General features: G+C 45.4%; 1 protein-coding gene across 8 annotated transcripts in view; it reads left to right on the top strand.

The window, feature by feature from the left end:
- PLCB1 (phospholipase C beta 1) overlaps window positions 1-20,361 on the top strand; it is a 771,739-nt gene that overhangs the window by 582,583 nt on the left and 168,795 nt on the right. For all 8 annotated transcript variants that reach the window (XM_075925687.1, XM_075925686.1, XM_075925693.1 and 5 more), the window contains 3 exons: window positions 11,405-11,481; window positions 12,619-12,708; window positions 17,388-17,445. In XM_075925687.1, the coding sequence (XP_075781802.1) occupies window positions 11,405-11,481; window positions 12,619-12,708; window positions 17,388-17,445 (225 nt within the window). The remainder of the gene's footprint in view (window positions 1-11,404; window positions 11,482-12,618; window positions 12,709-17,387; window positions 17,446-20,361) is intronic.

Raw genomic sequence — 20,361 nt, 5'->3', positions numbered from 1 at the left:
ATTGCTGTGAGGAAACAACTCTCTTGCTCATCTCTGCTTAATAGCCTTGGCACAGAATATGCCACGCTCAGTGCAATATTTGAAGCAGGTTTCCTGTTTCTTCTTCTGCTTTTTTATACTTTATGACATTCTCAGAAGCAAACTTCTAAAATAAAGTAAAATTTCATGAAAATGAATCAATAAAAATAACTTCAAACATTCCCTGAGGCATGACGTTGTGCCAGACAGCATTCTCAGAAAAAACAAATGCTTTAAAGACATGCAAGAGCATCTTTTATAGACAGCGAGGAAGTATTTTGCATATAGCTTATTCCAGGCCAGCATTTGTTTTCACAGCTGGAATTTTGCCGTTGGCTGAAAGAGGCTCATAAGGCCCTCTGAGCTGACATAGGGAAGACTGAGCAGATGGCAACTGATGATGCAGAACATTTTGATGGGGAAAAAAAAGGTTTTTTTAGAGTGTTATAATATATACCCTAGGGAAAGCCATTGCTCATTGGTTAGAAGAATGAGCAGAGATTCTGTGGTTCGCCCCCAAGATGCACACATAGCACAAAAGGCATAGTGCACTGGAATTGGAAGCAAAAGTGGCACCTTTGTGCCTTCTGGATTCTGGGCTCATTTGTAGGCCAAATTCCACCATCTTAGAGCAGCCCTGGGGGTGATTCTGATTTATAGCAGCCTCCCAAATTCTGGGGAATTCCCAGAATGTCCGCAGCAGCATAGACTAGAAAAAGTCCCCATCCCACTCCTAGCATATTTCCTTCTACCCTGAAAATAGCCCCTGAAACAAGACACGTACATTTTCCCATGCGGGATAATTTTCCCCTAGTCTCTCCAAGCACTGGGCCTTTATTCTTCTCGTGCAAATTGTAAGGCCTGAGAGTGATAAGACAGATTCTGCCCCACAGTCTCCAATAGGCAATAGTACCCTTAGCCTGTACTTCAGTTATTATATCTATCAATCATTTTTTGCAACCTTCAAGGCAGTGGTTTTCACTATAAACTTCAACAACATTGTCCCAAATTGGTAAGTGTGCTCAGGAAATCGACAGCGCACGCACAATGAGGCATGTGTGCCTCCAGATCCTAAGTACACATGCAGGTCCTTTGCTTATATACCACCAGGGGCCATGCCCACGTACATGTACACTTTAAAAATTATGGGATGCAATTAAATATGGCAAGAGGGTTATCTGAGTCTGAGGTGTGAGGCCAATGTTTTAGAGAGGTGTTTCTCAAAGTGGTCTGCAAAACCATTCTGAGAAACCTGTTAACTGGCCGCTCCGGTGTGTTTATTTACAGGTTCTACAGCCATGGAGCTTTGTGGCTCCCATTGGCTCTGGCTGGCTATTTGCCGCCAGTGGGAGTCGCGAGGTTCCATGGCTGCAGAGCCCATAAATAAACACACCGGAGCGGCCAGTTAGCAGGTTTCTCAGAGGGTACGTCTAGACTACATGCCTCTGTCGCCAGAGGCATGTAGATTAGGCTACCAGACAGGAAAATGAAGCGGCGATTTAAATAATCGCCGCTTCATTTAAATTTACATGGCTACCGCGCTAAGCCGACAAACAGCTGATCAGCTGTTTGTCGGCTCAGCGTGATAGTCTGGACGCGCGGGTGTCGACATCAAAGGTATTTGTCGATCACCCAGGTATGCCTCCTGGGATGAGGTTTACCTGGGTGGTCGACAAATACCTTTGATGTTGACACCCACGTGTCCAGACTATCGCGCTGAGCCGACAAATAGCTGATCAGCTGTTTGTCGGCTCAGCACGGCAGCCATGTAAATTTAAATGAAGCGGCGATTATTTAAATCGTTGCTTCATTTTCCTATGTCTTGTAGCCTAATCTACATGCCTCTGGCGACAGAGGCATGTAGTCTAGACGTACCCTCAGAGAGGTTTCACGGACCACTTTGAGAAACACTGTTTTCGGGCAAGCAGAAGGTACAGGATGGGGTGGGTGCCCAAACAGATCCATGGCTTCCAAATATATTTTGAGATGCCCTCAGCATTGGCCTACTCTGCTCCCTTTGACATCCATGCTAACAATTTTACTGATTTCAACATGAGAAGAGTTATACCAACTGCAAGCACTCGGCTTCCCCAGTGTTAAAAGGTGGAAAACGATATGCCCCTCCTTTGGAAAATGCTTTGACATAGGTGGTTGGAAAGAACCATATAAAAGCTAGGTATTTATTATTAGTGCAAATGCTGCTCATGAGGTATGTCATAGGTGAAAATACATTTTCTTGAGGGGTGGAGAAGGTAGTTATTTATTGATTGACAGTTGGCCCAGCAGGTAAAAGGACTGGGAAAGAGATGGAGATACCTCAAAGAGATTCAGAAACTGGAACCTCATGGGATATTTTGATAAGACACACCATTATCCAATTGCTTCAAGGGGTAGCCGAGTTAGTCTGTGCAGGAAAAAACAACAAATGGTCTGGTAGCACTTTATAGACTAACAAAACATGTAGATGGTATCATGAGCTTTCGTGGGCATGACCGGAGTATTGAGTTTAGGATGTGCAGACCCAAAATAAATAGGAGAGAAGGGTGGGGGGGAAATGAGGTGGGGAAACAAGGAGCAGAGGGTATGGAAAATCAAAGGGAAAAACAGGAAAGCAGAGCTGGGAATCAGTAAGCACCTGAAGATTGGGTAGTTAAAACGAAGCCGATCAGAAACAGTCAATAGATAGTACCCTTCCTAACACAGGAATCTACACAAAGAGCTCTTTGACTTTGATTCTTATCTGCTTCATTTTAACTACCCAATCTTCAGGTGCTTACTGATTCCCAGCTCTGCCTTCCTGTTTTTCCCTTTGATTTTCCATACCCTCTGCTCCTTGTTTCTCACCCCCTCCTTTTCTTCCTCCCCGCTCCCCTTCTCTCCTATTTATTTTGGGTCTGTACATCCTAAACTCAATACTACAGTCATCTGAAGAAGTGGGCTGTTCCCACAAAAGCTCATTTACATGTTTTGTTAGTCTATAAAGTGCTATCAGACCATTTGTTGCATTATCCTATTAATCAGCAGCAAGCAAGCCAAGAACAGAAGTAAGCTCTGGCAGGTCTATGGAGCAGGTGGCGGATAGTTTTTAATGTGTTTCTGACTGATAGTCTCATAACAGTTCAACAGTGGTAAACAAAGGTGAGATGGCTCACTAGGTAGGGTGCTGGTCTGGGATTCTAGAAACCCAGTTTGGGTTCCTTGCCTACTGGAGATTGAGTGTGTGGGCTTGAGTTAGTCACTTAGGTCAGGTTGTTATGCTTAAACAAAGCACATGAGATCTTTTATAGGGGAAAAGGCAGTATGCCACATTTATTGAGAATACAACGGTAGCATATGCTTTTCAATCACTCACACACACAAACACCATACACACATGTTATAGTTACCAGTCCAGAGTCTGGATCAATCTAGTGTCCAGCCAGATCGATCATAGAGGGAGAGCCTGACCTTTTGTCGGTTGCGTTCCAATGCTGTCCTGGAGTTGGTGGCAAGACGAACACAAAGTTCCATGGCAAAGCACCCTGCTTTTATAATCCTTTTCTCTGTTGAAGTCTATGGATTCTGCCATGTCAGTCTGTATCTGATGTGTTATCTTTTTTATGTCAATCATTCCTAAATACAGTATCTCAAAAGGCTCATCCTGTAATCAATTGTTTTAGAGGGGTGCCAGCTCCACTTTAGAGCTGTCAATCTGCCAATCTGATCACTCCTTTACCATGGGTACACACTAATAGTCTTTCTGACGCTGATGAGTGTGTCTTCACCCAAACGTCGCCCCTCCTTTCTTGGCCATCTGGCTCTGAGGATAACCTTCGCACCTTTATCTCAACACATACATAACGCTTTCATACAGAAGCAATCTCTCCAAGGACTTTCAAAGAAAAGCATAATACAACAGAACACCACTGGCCATCACCTACAGTCCTCAGCTAAAACCTCTCCAATGCATCATTAGTGATCTACAACCCATCCTGGACAATGACCCCTCGCTTTCACAGGCCTTGGGAAGCAGGCCAGTCCTCTCCCACAGGCAAGCCGCCAACCTGAAGCATATTCTCACCAGCAACTACACACCGCACCATAATAACTCTAACTCAGGGACCAATCCATGCAACAAACCTCGGAGCCAACTCTGCCCACATATATACACCAACAACACCATCACAGATCAGCCATACTGTCACTGGTTCATTGTCCTGTACATCTACTAACATAATATATGCCATCATGTGCCAACAATGCCCCACTGCTATATACATCAGCCAAACTGGACAGTCCCTACGTAAAAGAATCAATGGACACAAATCAGATATTAAGAATGGCAATATACAAAAACCTGTAGGGGATCACTTCAGTCTCCCTGGACACACAATTGCAGATCTAAAGGTAGCCATCATGCAGCAAAAAAAACTTCAGGACCAGACTTCAAAGAGAAACTGCTGAGCTACAGTTCATCTTCAAGTTTGACTCAATCAACTCAGGATTAAACAAAGACTGTGAATGGCTTGCTAACTACAAAAGCAGCTTCTCCTCTCTTGGAATTCACCCCTCCAGATCAGCTACTAGAAGTGGGCCTCATCCTCCCTGATTGGATCCACCTCGTCATCTCCAGCCTGATTCTGGCCTGCATATTTATACCTGCCTCTGGAAATTTCCACTACATGCATCTGACGAAGTGGGTCTTTGCCCACGAAAGCTTATGCTCCTACACTTCAGTTAGTCTATAAGGTGCCACAGGACTCCTCGCCGCTTTTGCAGATTCAGACTAACACGGCTACCCCTCTGATACATAATACAACAGTATCCCAACAGTATTGGGCAAAGCAAAAAGGCATTGTAAATCAAACAATTAAGACTTCAGCCTTCAACATTCCTCTAATCTCATTAACATAGACACAGTACCAAAACTTACTAAACTCACTAAGCTTTAAAACAAAGAAATATATATCTGACTAAAGGGCTTAGTTTAATGAAATATTAAATGTAATAATGTATTATCTCGCATTGCTACATTATTAAACCTAAAATACAAATATAAAAAGAATAAAACTTTCAACTCCAACAAGATCTACATCACACAGAAGAGCAGCACTGACATAGTCAATCTTTTGGGGTTTGATTTAGTGGGTCTAGTGAAGACCCGCTAATTTGAACTGAGAGATCAGCACCGGTACTTCTGCTCCACGAGGATTAAAGGAAGCCAATTGGAGCATGTGCCCCTGTCGACCTCCCACTGTGTGGATGGTGCAAAAATGTGTTTAAGATAAGTCAACTCCAGCCATGTAACTAGGGGTACGTCTACACTACAGCGCTAGTTCGAACTAACTTAGTTCGAATTAGTTAATTCGAACTAAGCTAGTTCGAACTAACGCATCTAGAACTAAAAACTAGTTCGAACTAGCGTTTTGCTAGTTCGAACTAGTAAGTCCACATTGAGTGGACTCTGAACAGGGCTTAATGATGGCCGGAAGCAGTGCCGGCAGGGCATAAAAGGAGGACTTAGAGCGTGGAGATACTGTCTCAGGCTAGCCGAGGGCTGCGCTTAAAGGGTCCCGACCCCCACCCCGGACACACAGTTCTAAGGGGTGCCCCGCTTGCAAAGAAGTTCTGGCTTGGAGTGCCCTGAGTGCCCACACTGGGCACATCACACCACTCGGCCATCAGCCCGGCTGCACTTGCCGCAGGCTGCCATCTGGGGAGAGGGAGTAATTGGGGGGCTGCAGGAGAGCTTCCACCCCCAGAAGCCCGCAGAGCCAGCCCAGTCCTCCCCATCGGGGGCTCGTGCCCCATTCCTCCCTCACCTTCTTCCACTTGCCCTTCCCTAGCCCCCCTTCTTATTGATGTACAAAATAAAGCTAATGTTTCTTCCAACATTGACTCTGTCTTTATTGAAAAAAACTGGGGGAGACTGGGAAAAGGAGGTGGGAGAGGGGAAGAGAAAGGCTGGGAGAGGGGAGGGCAACTAACATGATCAGGGGTTGGGAACAGGTCCCAGATGAAGAGAGGCTACAGAGACTGGGACTGTTCAGCTTAGAAAAGAGGAGACGGAGGGGGGACAGGATAGAGGTCTCTAAAAGCAGGGGTTGGGTGGAGAGGGTGCATTCAGAAAAGTTCTTCATGAGTTCCCATAAAGAAGGACTAGAGGACACCAAAGGAAAGGAATGGGTAGCAGGCTTGAAACTAGTAAGAGAAAGTTGTTCTTCTTCCCAAAGCAAATAGTTAACCTGTGGAACTCCTTGCTGCAGGAGGCTGTGAAGGCTACAACTAGAACAGAGTTTAAAGGGAAGTGAGATCAAGTCATGGAGGTTGGGTCCATGGAGTCCTATTAGCCAGAGGGTAGGAGTGGTGTCCCTGCCCAAAGTTTGTGGAAGGCTGGAGAGGGATGGCACGAGACAAATGGCTTGGTCATTGTCTTCGGTCCATCCCCTCCAGGGTCCCTAGGGTTGGCCGCTGTTGGCAGAGAGGCTACTGGGCTAGATGGACCTTTGGTCTGACCCAGGACGGCCATTGTAAGCTCAGGGCTCAGGGTCGGGGGTCTCAGTGGACCCCCTTGATTTTCATGCACACCTGCTCCTGGGTGGCCAGGCTGGCAGCTCTCCTGCCCTAGACGGCCACTTTCCTGTGCCTAGTGCGGAGATCGTGGACGAGGTCCACGATGTCCGCACTAGCCCAGGAAGGTGCCCGCCTCTTGCGGTCCAGGGCAAGCTCCCGGGAGCCGCCAGCCTGGTCCCGGCAAGAGGGGGTGGGCTGGGAGGCATCGGGTGGGTGGCTCTGTGCCGTGCCAGGTGCAGGGTCTGCTAGCTGGGTGCTGGCAGGCTTGCACCTGGCACGGGCACCGTAGCCAGCCCGTGCCCCTTTAAGGGGTCCGGGGCCGGGAGGGGGGCATAGAGTTTCCCTGGTGTTGGCCAGAGTGGCCACCAGGGAAACCTGGGGAGGGCTAGCCTCCCACTAGTTCGAACTAAAGGGCTACACAGCCCTTAGTTCGAACTAGCTAGTTCGAACTAGGCGTTAGTCCTCGTAAAATGAGGTTTTCCTAGTTCGAACTAAGCGCTCCGCTAGTTCGATTCAAATTCGAACTAGCGGAGCGCTAGTGTAGCGCATAGGAAAGTTAGTTCGAACTAACGTCCGTTAGTTCGAACTAACTTTCTAGTGTAGACATACCCTAACATAGCTGGAGTTGTGTATTTTAAATTGACTTTCTCCTTTAGTGTAGACCAGGCCTTAGTTCCCACTGTGTAAAGTGGAAAGAATAGCATTTCCCTACAGGGCTACAGGGATGTTGCAAGGGTAAATACATTAAAGAAGAGAACTCTCAGGTATTACAGTGATGGAGACTAAGTAGCTTACACAGAGGACTTCTTTAAGTGTCTGTTCCATCCCCTTGTTTCTTTATTTCTTTCCAATCCCTTTTTTATTAAGGAAAACATATGCTTCTAGCTTCCTTCTGTGCTCCAGGTAAGCAGCTAATCAGCTAGCTGTAGTCTTTGCAGTTGTACTTGATAACATCCTGTCTTAAGTGCTCACCCTCCAGGTGACAAAAGCCATCATAATCATGGCCCCAGATCAATCCACCTATGGCCTAGTGTTACTCCTTTGCCATCATTTCTCAAGTAGTTACAGTGCTCAGACTTAGAAGAAACAGCAGTTAGAAAATGTCTGTTTGATATAACATGTTAGCTTTAAAGACCTCTAGAATCTTTTTTTGTTGGCTCTCCACCAGTAATCAAGGCAATAGGTTGTCCTTAAGGTAAATGAGAAATTCTCTTTCCGCTCATTCCTCTCAGAGAGGTGAATGTTCTGCCATTCCCTGAAAAGCTTTGCATACTCCAACATATATCAAAGGACATGAAAAGCAAAAAATGCCTGATATTGCATGAGGTGAAAAAAAAATCTACACAGTTTAATTTACTGTGTTATTTCTGAGTGGATACTTAAGTCTAATGGGACAATTTAATACTCATATATTTTTGTAAACACAAAGCTAATGAAAATGTTTGGCTAAGCAAGAAAGGGTAGGAGTGTGCTTCTTGTCTTTGCTTCTTATGTAGTTTATCATCAAAGTTAGAGCAGATACCTTGTTCCCATATAAGTCCATGGGAGTTTAGCCATTGTGAAAGTGTAGCCATGTACACAGTTAACCAATGAGCCTGGGCTCATCGATTAAAATTCACAGCTACACGCAGGCTCCTGGTACACATGGGGAGACAGCTTAAAAGCGAGCTCCTGGCTCACACCAGCTCCCGGGAGCCATTGCCTTCCCGCACTGCTGCCTCTGTATCGGAGCTAGCAGCATGCACCGGCTCCCGGGGGGCCAACTGTAGCCCTACATGTAACCATGTAACTGCTGAAATTTTCATCATCAAAAAATAGATTACACAGGGTATGTCTACACTACAATGTTAGTTCGAACTAACGGACGTTAGTTCGAACTAACATTCATAGCCGCTACACTAGCGCTCCGCTAGTTCGAATTTGAATCGAACTAACAGAGCGCTTAGTTCGAACTAGGAAAACCTCATTTTACGAGGATTAAGCCTAGTTCGAACTTACTAGTTCGAATTAAGGGGTGTGTAGCCCCTTAATTCGAACTAGTGGGAGGCTAGCCCTCCCCAGGTTTCCCTGGTGGCCACTCTGGCCAACACCAGGGAAACTCTATGCCCCCCTCCCGGCCCCGGACCCCTTAAAGGGGCACGGGCTGGCTACGGTCCCCGTGCCAGGTGCAAGCCTGCCAGCACCCAGCCAGCAGACCCTGCACCTGGCATGGCTCGAGCCAGCCACCTGATGCCCCCCAGCCCTCCCCCTCTTCCCGGGACCAGGCTGGCGGCTCCCAGGAGCTTGCCCTGGACCGCAAGAGGCGGGCACCTTCCTGGGCTAGTGCGGACATCGTGGACCTCGTCCACGATCTCCGCACTAGGCACAGGAAAGTGGCCGTCTAGGGCAGGAGAGCTGCCAGCCTGGCCACCCAGGAGCAGGTGTGCATGAAAATCAAGGGGGTCCACTGAGACCCCCGACCCTGAGCCCTGAGCTTACAATGGCCGTCCTGGGTCAGACCAAAGGTCCATCTAGCCCAGTAGCCTGTCTGCCAACAGCGGCCAACCCTAGGGACCCTGGAGGGGATGGACCGAAGATAGTGACCAAGCCATTTGTCTCGTGCCATTCCTCTCCAGCCTTCCACAAACTTTGGGCAGGGACTCCACTCCTACCCCCTGGCTAAGACTACTCCATGGACCCAACCTCCATGACTTGATCTCACTTCCCTTTAAACTCTGTTCTAGTTGTAGCCTTCACAGCCTCCTGCAGCAAGGAGTTCCACAGGTTAACTATTTGCTTTCTGAAGAACAACTTTCTCTTACTAGTTTGAAGCCTGATACCCATTCCTTTCCTTTGGTGTCCTCTTGTCCTCCTTTATGGCAACTCATGAAGAACTTTTCTGAATGCACCCTCTCCACCCAACCCCTGCTTTTAGAGACCTCTATCCTGTCCCCCCTCCGTCTCCTCTTTTCTAAGCTGAACAGTCCCAGTCTCTGTAGCCTCTCTTCATCTGGGACCTGTTCCCAACCCCTGATCATGTTAGTTGCCCTCCCCTCTCCCAGCCTTTCTCTTCCCCTCTCCCACCTCCTTTTCCCAGTCTCCCCCAGTTTTGTTCAATAAAGACAGAGTCAATGTTGGAAGAAACGTTATCTTTATTTTGTACATCAATAAGAAGGGGGGCTAGGGAAGGGTAAGTGGAAGGAGGTGAGGGAGGAATGGGGTACGAGCCCCCGATGGGGAGGACTGGGCTGGCTCTGCGGGCTTCTGGGGGTGGAAGCTCTCCTGCAGCCCCCCGATTGCCCCCTCTCCCCAGATGGCAGCCTGCGGCAAGTGCAGCCGGGCTGATGGCCGAGTGCTGTGATGTGCCCAGTGTGGGTAGTCCGGGCAATCCAAGCCAGGACTGCTTTGCAAGCAGGGCACCCCTGAGAACTGTCTGTCCAGGGTGGGGGTCGGGACCCTTTAAGCGCATCAGCTAGCCTGAGACAGCATCTCCACGCTCTAAGTCCTCCTCTGATGCCCTGCCGGCACTGCTTCCAGCCATCCTTAAGCCCTGTTCAGGGTCCACTTAATGTGGACTTGCTAGTTCGAATTAGCAAAACGCTAATTCGAACTAGTTTTTAGTTCTAGACGCATTAGTTCGAATTAGCTTAGTTCGAATTAACTAATTCGAACTAAGTTAGTTCGAATTAGCGCTGTAGTGTAGACGTACCCACAGTTACTTAATTACACTCATTTCAACATGCCTCATAATTATTTTGTGGGTCTTCTTATTGTATATAAACTCATTTCCCTGCTTACATTTACATTTCAAAACTGAGAATGACTGTTCCCCAAGCTTGGTTACATTTTCTGAATTGTGCAGTTATGAAATGTCATAACTACTTTTTCAATAAGAAACGTAACTGACAGTTTCCTGTGAGCTCTATTTGCTCTAACAAAAATTTGCTTCACAGACAAATGAGAATTCTTTCTTAGGTATGTACTTATTCTCATACACTTAGGTAACTACTTATTCTGTCATTCTAAAGAGAGTTCACACTCAATTTTGTTCTTTCAAAAAACAAAAGTAAAATTGGGTTTTGCTAACTGCATTTTACTGTACAGTCTCTGGTTCATGGTTCTAAACATGGATCTGATTGACTGAATTATAGTGATCTTCAAGTGAAATATATCAACGATCCTTTTATGATCTGTTAGTTTCAGTACTCATATGATGTAGGGAAATGTTATTCCCAGTTTTACAGATGGAAAAACTGAGGCACGCAAGAGATTTATTTTTTAAGGGACCAGTCTTGCTCCTACTGAAGTCAATAGAGATTTTGTTTCTGACTTTAGAGGGATCAGACTTTGGGTTTAAATTTGCCCTCTGTCATAGAGTAAATCTCTCGTAGAGCCAGGACTCAGATCTTCTGATTCTCAAACCTGTGCTATAACCTGAAAGTCATGTTTCCTAGGTATCAGCAAAGAGTCCCTTTTAACGAATATGCATTAATCTATTACTGCTACCTGGACACCCCAAAATCTGAACCTGGGTACTGCACACCACACTTGAAGAGAAACTGAAATAGATATGAGCAGGGGGATGCAAGTGTAGTTGATTGATGACCACAGTTCTTTGAGTTCATAAGTAGGATAATACTTGGAAGCTAATGAGATTTTTATGTGTAAATCCACACTTCTCAAAATGGCAATCCATGCTTCATTGATCAAACTGCTGCTAGCTGTTAATCACATAGATATCCTGGTGATGATACGATAAGACATTTGCACGTGTTCACCACACTTCATTTTTGAAGCAGTCTGGGATTATTTATGATGACAAAATGGAAAATGCTTCATGTTTGGTTTTTTCCAGCTCATTCAGAAGTTGACAGATGTGGCAGAAGAATGTCAGAGCAGCCAGTTAAAGAAGCTAAAAGAGACGTGTGAAAAGTAAGGTGCTATTCTCATATAACTAAATCATTTTCAGCATCTAATTTCTGGTTAAAATATATATGTGTGTATATACCCACACACAGAGAGCCAACCGGGCCAACAGCTTCCACGGGGGCGCTGAGCAATGTGGGGGGAAGGTCCCAGCTCTATGCCCTGGTAGGGGTGGAGCCTCAGGTGAAAGGGGTGGGGGGCAGAGCAGCCAGCCCTCCACACCCCACTTGGAGCGGCATTCTCATGGTGATTTAAAGGGCCCAGTTCTCCAGCTGCCACAGTAGTGGCAGCAGCAGCTGCCGCTGAATCACCAGGCCCCGGTTTACCTGCCCCTTCCCTCCCCATCAGTGAGCCTGCAGACAGCGTGTGTGTGTGTGTGTGTGTGTGTGTGTGTGTGTGTAGGCTTATCTTTATCTCTCTTTGTGTGTGTGTGTGTGTGTGTGTGTGTGTGTGTGTGTGTGTAGGCTTATCTTTATCTCTCTGTGTGTGTGTGTGTGTGTGTGTGTGTGTGTGTGTGTGTGTGTGTAGGCTTATCTTTATCTCTCTTTGTGTGTGTGTGTGTGTGTGTGTGTGTGTAGGCTTATCTTTATCTCTCTTCGTGTGTGTGTGTGTGTGTGTGTGTGTGTGTGTGTGTGTGTAGGCTTATCTTTATCTCTCTTTGTGTGTGTGTGTGTGTGTGTGTGTGTGTGTGTGTGTGTGTGTGTGTGTGTGTGTAGGCTTATCTTTATCTCTCTTTGTGTGTGTGTGTGTGTGTGTGTGTGTGTGTGTGTAGGCTTATCTTTATCTCTCTTTGTGTGTGTGTGTGTGTGTGTGTGTGTGTGTGTGTGTGTGTGTGTGTAGGCTTATCTTTATCTCTCTTTGTGTGTGTGTGTGTGTGTGTGTGTAGGCTTATCTTTATCTCTCTTTGTGTGTGTGTGTGTGTGTGTGTGTGTGTGTGTGTGTGTGTAGGCTTATCTTTATCTCTCTTTGTGTGTGTGTGTGTGTGTGTGTGTGTGTGTGTAGGCTTATCTTTATCTCTCTTTGTGTGTGTGTGTGTGTGTGTGTGTGTGTGTAGGCTTATCTTTATCTCTCTTTGTGTGTGTGTGTGTGTGTGTGTGTGTGTGTGTGTGTGTGTAGGCTTATCTTTATCTCTCTTTCCTATAGAGAAAAGAAGGAGTTAAAGAAGAAAATGGACAAGAAGAGGCAGGAGAAGATTACAGAAGCTAAAACCAAGGATAAAAATCAAATGGACGAGTGAGTGTACTGTAAAATGTTTTTAGACTTTAATATGTTTAAGGCCATTTGGTCCATATGACATCAAAAGAAAAGCTTCAATTAGGTAATCAGCATGCAGGCAGTAAGGGGTCACCAAAGGAACAGTGCCACCTCCTCTTGAAGAAATCCAAACTCCTTCTGCACATGTAGCACTGTGCCAGCTGAATTTGAGCAAATGAGAGCATCTTCATGAAAAGACCCAAGGTCAGTGTGGTCAAAGAATGGCACACTTAGGCCCTGGTTTCACAAACACTTCCGCATGTGGGTGAAGAAGCCCATTGGCTTCAATTCAACCTTGTAAAGTTACTCATGTGCGGGAGTGTTCATGAAATTTCCTCTGAATTTGAGAGACCCTTGAACCACACTATAAAACTAGTGTTCTGTGGGCTCTTTTCAACATGCAGAAAAAGGAATGTGGAAGGGTTAAAGTAGTTTGAGTGTCTTGTTTGAGAAACGCAACTTTACCTGCATGTGACAGGGTGGACTAAGCCCTGATGCCCTGCTAAAGGCTGGAGGCCTTGCCACACCCTGCCCCAGTGAGAGGAGCAGAAGAGAGGTCCTCCAAGCAAGATAGAGTGGCTGCCTCTGCTACAGCCAATCATGGCCCAGCAGGCTGCTATAAAAGAAGCTCTGGCAGTTTCTCACAAGAGCTTGACTCAGACAGATCTATGGACTGACTGGGAGGACAGCAGCACTGTGGATAGTTCCGAGTGCAAGCTGAACATTAGGCCTGGATGAGACCCAGGTCCAGTGGCTGAAGACTAGCCACAAGCTAGTATAAGATTTTATAGCACCCTGGACCGGGTGTGTGGAAAGCCTAGCCTCAGAACCCTGAGATGGCTGGACCCAGCAGCATCCTGGGGAAGTGACCCAGGGAGCAAGGAAGTAGCAGATAGTGGAGACTCATAGCCAGCCACTGCCACTTACAGAGTTCCTGGGCCAGGACCCAGAGGAGAGGGCAGGCCTGGGTCCCCTCTCCCTAACCTCCAGCAGCCACAACAAGGGGATAAGAAGAAGCCACATACTGGATACTCCCTCTTCCGCAGACAGCTGAGCAGAGAGATTACAAGGCGCACCCTCGGCCAAGAGTGGCACTCACAAGAGGGGGGAGCCCTTTACAGCGCATTCCTTGGGAATCCAAGCTTTTCATATGTTTAACAGAATTGTAATGTTATTGAACGATAGCCTGCACAGAAACTACTGACATTTCCTGCAGCTTTCGTTTCATCTTAACAGAGCTGGTGGGGTAGGAATTTCCTTTCTTGTTAACTTTACCATTTATAATCTCATTTCTGAATGAAACCAACCACAGCATTAGAATGATGGAGGGTTTGTGTTAGGTTTGTAATGTTACCTCAGATTCTGTGCTACTGGTCCCCCTTTCATGCTAGCATTCGCCTGTGTGGAGTTACTTCTGATTTTTCAACAGTGGAAGTGAGAATTGTGTTTTGTGGGTGCAGTCCCTGGAAAAAGGTGGCAAAATATTGATTTCGTTACTGGCTCTCAAATAAGCACAGAAGTGGGTCGTATCCTTTGCTAATGTGCAACAAATAGGCTTTGTTCGTTTTCCTCAATTCATTTGGGAAAATAACTCAAAGAGAGAATGGAACATTTTAGAGTTCACTACTGTATTTATTATTAGTTGGCATTGATCAATCTTTGCGCAAGGCCCTGTCCTTCCCAAACCCAAGCCTGCAGAGTTACAAGGTAGCAAACATCTCTGTACTACCTCCCAGTACCAGCTTTATCTAGCTTGCATACTCCTACCCATGAGCTGCTGCAAACACCAACCACAGGGAATCCTACCGCAAGGGGCTTGAGAGAAGGCACTTTATGGTACTTGATTTGTTCATTGCTCTATATAAAGCTAAGGGGTGGTCTCAGAAAATGTCTAGGTAACAGGGTCTGTTATTAGCTGGCTACTGAACTCCTGGTATTGACTTCTGCTCTGATTTGGGCCTTGACTCCTACATGAATCCTGGAACTCCCACATGCCTCCTAATATGCAGTATTGACCCTCAGCCTGTCCTCCATCTTGTCTCCAGCTCTGCCTCTTAGATGGATCACAGGATTGATTGTTGACTCTGATATTGACTCTGAACTCCAGTGCTTGTCCTGCCTGCCTTTGCCCAGGATCCTGATGATTTGTATTATCTAAAAGCAATTTAAAAAAAAAACAGCAAAAGAATTTAAAAAGTCAAAACAACAAACTTAAAAAAACCACTCCGCACCAACACACAAGCTTTTGCACAAAGGCCGGGTTGCACAGTGTTTAATATAGCATTACCACTGTGCATGGGTTGGAGCTTCGCTTCGAGTTGTAGGTGAAAGAAATACATCTTTGTATTGATAGACAGGAAAGATAAAAGGACGCCAGTGCATGATCTGAGAGCAGAGACTGGAGAAATGTAATAAAATAAGCAGCCTAAAGAGAAGATGACAAAATAGAAATAAGTGATAGTATAAAGAGGAAGAATTATTTAAGATGATTAAAGTTGGCTTAATGGCATGGAAATTGGAAAAAATCAGGCGTTATGGAACAGGTTTTATCAGTAAAATGAATTACAATGTGAAATGATTTGCCAGTAGAGAGGCTATTGAAATACCAACTTAGGTGTTCAAAAGTAGGCAGGTAAACATCTCTGAGGAGGCTCTCACAAACTCTTTGCATAGCAAAATCCAGTGGAGGCAGCAAAAGCAGCAGGAAACTCCCCATGTTTCTAGCCAGCCCCAAGAAGTAGACACAGTTTGCCCCGCCCCACTAAAAGAGGTGTCAGGACTTGTGTGCAAACCCAGTAGATCCCATCAAGACTACCTTTGCCAAGTGTGTTTGAGCATTCTCTCTCACAAATGTGGGAAATTAAATGCACACAGATGAATATATTATGCCAAACTTTGCAGGCATTCATTTTTCTATTGTCCTTAATTTCCCCCATCTTTAAGGTTTGCGTAGCTGCTTGTAAGCGACTCATTATAGTTCTTTATGTATTAGTGGCAATATTTCAATAGTTCTGTTTAATCTCTTAAGTGCACCTTGATTTCTATTGAACTGTTGCAACTAACTCATCGTTTGAGGGCAGTTGGCTTCATTCTCTGCAAACTTCATAAACAATAACAACAATCTTACATAATGCAATCAAATAACTAGATGCCATCATCCCTAATGAGCTGCATGTTCACTGTGGGTGTGATACAATGCTTATTGAAGTCAATGGCAAAGTTCCTGTTAACTTTCATGGTATGGAATCAGAGCCTATATTGACCCGGGTGAAGTTTTCAAAGGTGCATTAGTAGCTTTGGAATTCTAATGTATCTGTTCTACCCTGGCTTTGTTGCACTTGTCTATGGCAGTGTGTGCCAACTCTGGCCAGGCAGTTCTGAAAAAAAAATCTGTCTAAAAATCACTGCAGCTGAAACTGCTGAGGTGTTCCTGCTTCGGTTCTACTAGAAGTAGTTGAAAAGAAAACAAGCAATTGCTTCAAGTCAGAATAGCAGCTGATTGTTGAGGAGTTGAATAAGAATATATCGTCACTACAGGCTAGATTGACAGGCACCAATCAATCCAGCGGGGGTTGATTTATTGTGTCTTGCATAGATGTTATAAATCAACCACCGAACACTCTCCCGTTGACTCCAATATGCTACCAAAATGAGTAGAGCAAGTGGAATTGATGGGAGAGCCTGACTTGTCGACTTACCATAGCGAAGGCTCCAGAGTAAGCAGACCTCTAAGTATGTCGACTTCAACTATGCTTATGCTCCTACACTTCAGTTAGTCTATAAGGTGCCACAGGACTCCTCGTCGCTTTTGCAGATTCAGACTAACATGGCTACCCCTCTGATACTTGACTTCAACTATGTTATTCATGTAGCTGAAGTTGTGTATCGTAGTGTAGACAAGACCTAAGACCAGGCAGTTCAAAAGCAAAAGACAAGCAGCCATGCCCCACCTCTAAAATACTGCAGCACATCACCAGCTAAACTACCACACTAGCAGGGAAACTCTGTATGAACTCATTTGGCCTGCCTGGCTGCATGACATTGTGAAGTTAGCCCCTATCCAACATGTGCATAAAATAGTCAGAGGCACCTTTAAAATTCAGATGTTTCAATTGAATCCAGAGCTCCATGGCTGATTTAGTAAAGCTATGGGGTGAAATCCTGACCCTAGTGAAGTCAGTGAGTTTTGTCTTTGGCTTCAGTGAGACCAGATTTCAGCCACGATATGTGCTCACTGATATTGGAGTGCTGCATTAAATATAATATGCCGGACAGTGTGTACCAGGTGATGCCCTGTGTGTGCTCTTCGCTATTCCATTTTCACATTTAAAAGAACACTGCTGCCACACAGAAGCCACAGCCAAAGCGATACTCTCCTGCAGAAGGATTGAATGAGAGCTCTGACATTCCCAGGGCTTAAAAGGCAAGAAAGAGATAATACTTCTATTGCAGAAAGTCACGTATCTGGACATATCTGAAGATGCATCTCTGACACCCCGATTCTACCGTATTAGACATTTTAGAAATGCAAATGGATGGCCAGACGGAACTGTCTCTTCGAGGCAGAGTCTGTCACATTAGCATTGATGTATCTGCATGGACAAATATACTGATGTAATTCTGTCTACTGCAATAACTTGTCAATCCCTTGCTCCCAGAGAGAAGACGGAAATGATTCGATCGTATATCCAGGAAGTGGTGCAGTACATAAAGAGGGTACGTCGGTCTGTTGTATGTCTATTGTTTGTAAAAGTTCAGTTTTTATAGATTACAGTTCAAATGGAAATGATCCTTGGAGTGAACATGAGCCTATACGTCCTGCTGTAGGAGTATGTGCAGCCAATGCACTCAAGGCAGAGATTTTTGCAAGCAGTGCCCCTGGGGGGTGCACATGCCCTTGCTCTCCCATGCACAGAGCCAAGGGCGCACAAGGGGCATAGCCACAACTTTCCCCTCAGTTCCTGCTCACTATCCTATATTTAAACCATTCTGGTTAGCCAATTTAGAGATTTTGTACATAGTTGTAGTTCATATAGTGTAGTTATACTTCAGTTAGGTTTAGTGGAAGGGTGTGGTCAGGTCTCTGGTGGCTGTGTCACGTAGTGGCTGGGTCATGGAGTAAGCCAGTGAAAAGGGGAGAGGGCGCTGGCCTCCTGCTACTGGTGTTTATGTCTCAGGAACTCTGAACCGCTGCCTAGTCCAGTCCTTAAATTTGGTATGTGGCCCCAATAGTTCAGATTCCCCTTAGCTGGGGCTTCTCAGTAGGTTCCCCCCTTTTCCCAAGGAGGTAGGGTGGAGGTTTACTTGCTCCCCTAGCTGCTAAGCAGACAGGCTCTGGTTCATACCCTTGGACTACTGAACTTGGTTCCTGCCTGACTTGCTAGTCAGCCCCAAATTGAGTCAGTCACCTTCCTTTTCTCCTCCTTCCAGGCCTGGCATTTGCTGCAGGCCATGTAGGGCAGGGCTAGCCCAAAGGCTTTCTTTAACCGGTGTGATGCCGGGTCCTTCTCTCTCCACTCCCTCATAAGGGGGGTTTGCTGGACAGAAATGTGCTGTGTGCTGGTTCCCCATCTCCACCACTGGCAGGCACTAACACTGTCTAATTTGTTTAGGTGAGGGACAAATGTGAGAAACAAATGCCATATCTATACCCCATTCCCCATGAGGGCCAAGGAACAGAGAGACTTCTGACTTAATGCTATTTCAAGAAGATAAACCTTGTGTTCCTCTTCAAAGTCTGATCCCTACTATGGGAGAGCAGAGATTTCCTCCACAAGGAGTGTCCCACCAGCTGACCTAACTCCAAAGCTAGTTTCGGGTGAAACACATAGACCATCTTCTTCTCCTTTGGCCTCCTCACACAGTTCTGAACTTCAAGTCTGCTAGGCTGCACTACACATCTCTCAAAATGGCGCTCAAAAGTCCTCGCTGCCCAGACATCTCTCTAAATATCCATCAGGACAGCTGATATGACTTTGTGTTCAATGACAACAACCTGTGAGGTATTCTTGTTAATCACGGGCCTCCAGCAACCCAAGGAAAGTTTGAAATGCAAGAGAAAAATTGCCCTTGGAAGCACTAAACTCTTTTCCCTGATGTTCAGGATGTGCCTGTAAAGATTCCTGGGTGACTCTTTGCTCTCTTGGGGTATGTCTACACTACAGAGTTTTGTCAGAAAAACAGCCGCACTGCAGTCGTGTTCTTCCAAAAGTAAATCAAAAGAAAAGAGGGCTTTTTCCAGCACTTGTAATCCTCTTTCTATGAGGAAGAAGCCTTTTTTTGAAAGAGCTCTTTCGGAAAAAGGCGTGTGTGGACGGGGAAGAGGGAGTTCTTTTGAAAGAAGAGGAAAGAGGAAAATGCACAGGTGCCCTGGTGGCCACTCCGTCCATAGTAATCACAGCTGAAATGCGAGATAGCGTCCATTCAGTATGGACGCTATCTTTTGAAAAAGCAGATCACTTTTTCAATGCACTTTTGTATGGGAATGCTTTATTTCGGAAGAAGGTTCTTCTGAAAGAAGCCTGTAGTTTAGACATAGTCTCAGTGTCTATACCACAGGGATGAAGAGGAAATGTTTCAGATGACAAGGACAATAGAGACAAAGATCTAAGCCTTGTAGATATTGCCTGTCAGTTTCGTCCACAGCATGCCTTTCTCTACAGACTTCAGCTTCCAAACAGTCATATTGGCATCACATGTTGAACACGGCATAAACAGTTTCGACCACCCATTTGGAAACTGTCTACTGTCTACCTTTTCTTTACAATGTATGGAAAGAAATCTCTTCTCAGCCAATTCACTCCCTTCCCCTTTTTACCTTCCCCATTTGTTTTCAGGGATCTTTCTCACCATGCTGTATTCATGTAAGATATATAGTCTCTTGGATCTGGGAGCAATAGAAGCTTTTTATCAGCACAGGGGGAAAAGCTTTTATTCCCACTACTTCCTGATTCTTCTAAATAGCGATACTATGAGGCATGACAAAGTGCCACTAGGCATGTACTAATGAGACTCGGGGGCTGCCTGTGAGTATAAGCAGAATCAGCGGTCGCCTAGGGCACCGCCTTCAACGGGGTGCCCGGGGTACCCAATGATTACATCACGCCATTGAGGGCCGTGCAGGCGCTAGCTGCCGCAGCCGCAGCCGGCCTCAGGCCGCTCCTGATGGGACTGCTGGCAAAAATCTCTGACTTGAATGTGTTGGGTGTAGATACACCTACAGTGGCATATAGAGGTATATAAAATATCCTGAGTAATGAGTTATTGTGCAGATAAGTAACCAGTTTTTCTAAAGATTTAAATGAATGTTATATAATTTCAACTTTTTCTGCAACCACCCTACCAATTATTTGTAAACTACTGTTTATAAAATTAGATTTTTTTAAACAATCAATGACCAAGGGGAATTCAGTTATTTTTCTTATCTGAGTCTAGATTTCATTTTGATCTATGCACAGTTTTTATTCATGGAAACCATATACAGTCTCTTGCCTTCATGTTTTGTAGAAACATTATTGTAAATTGGTTTGCTGTCTGAAGAATGTAATGACAGCTTTAAAAACTCTGTGAACCAAGGAACATTTAACTACAGCATATGCCTTATTCTGTTTAAGTGTGTGGAACTGCTGAAAT

This window comes from Pelodiscus sinensis, chromosome 3, assembly GCF_049634645.1.
Source record: "Pelodiscus sinensis isolate JC-2024 chromosome 3, ASM4963464v1, whole genome shotgun sequence".
Classification (NCBI taxonomy): Eukaryota; Metazoa; Chordata; order Testudines; family Trionychidae; genus Pelodiscus; species Pelodiscus sinensis.
Note: the sequence above shows the minus strand (reverse complement) of the source record. Positions and strands in the feature narration are given on the sequence as shown.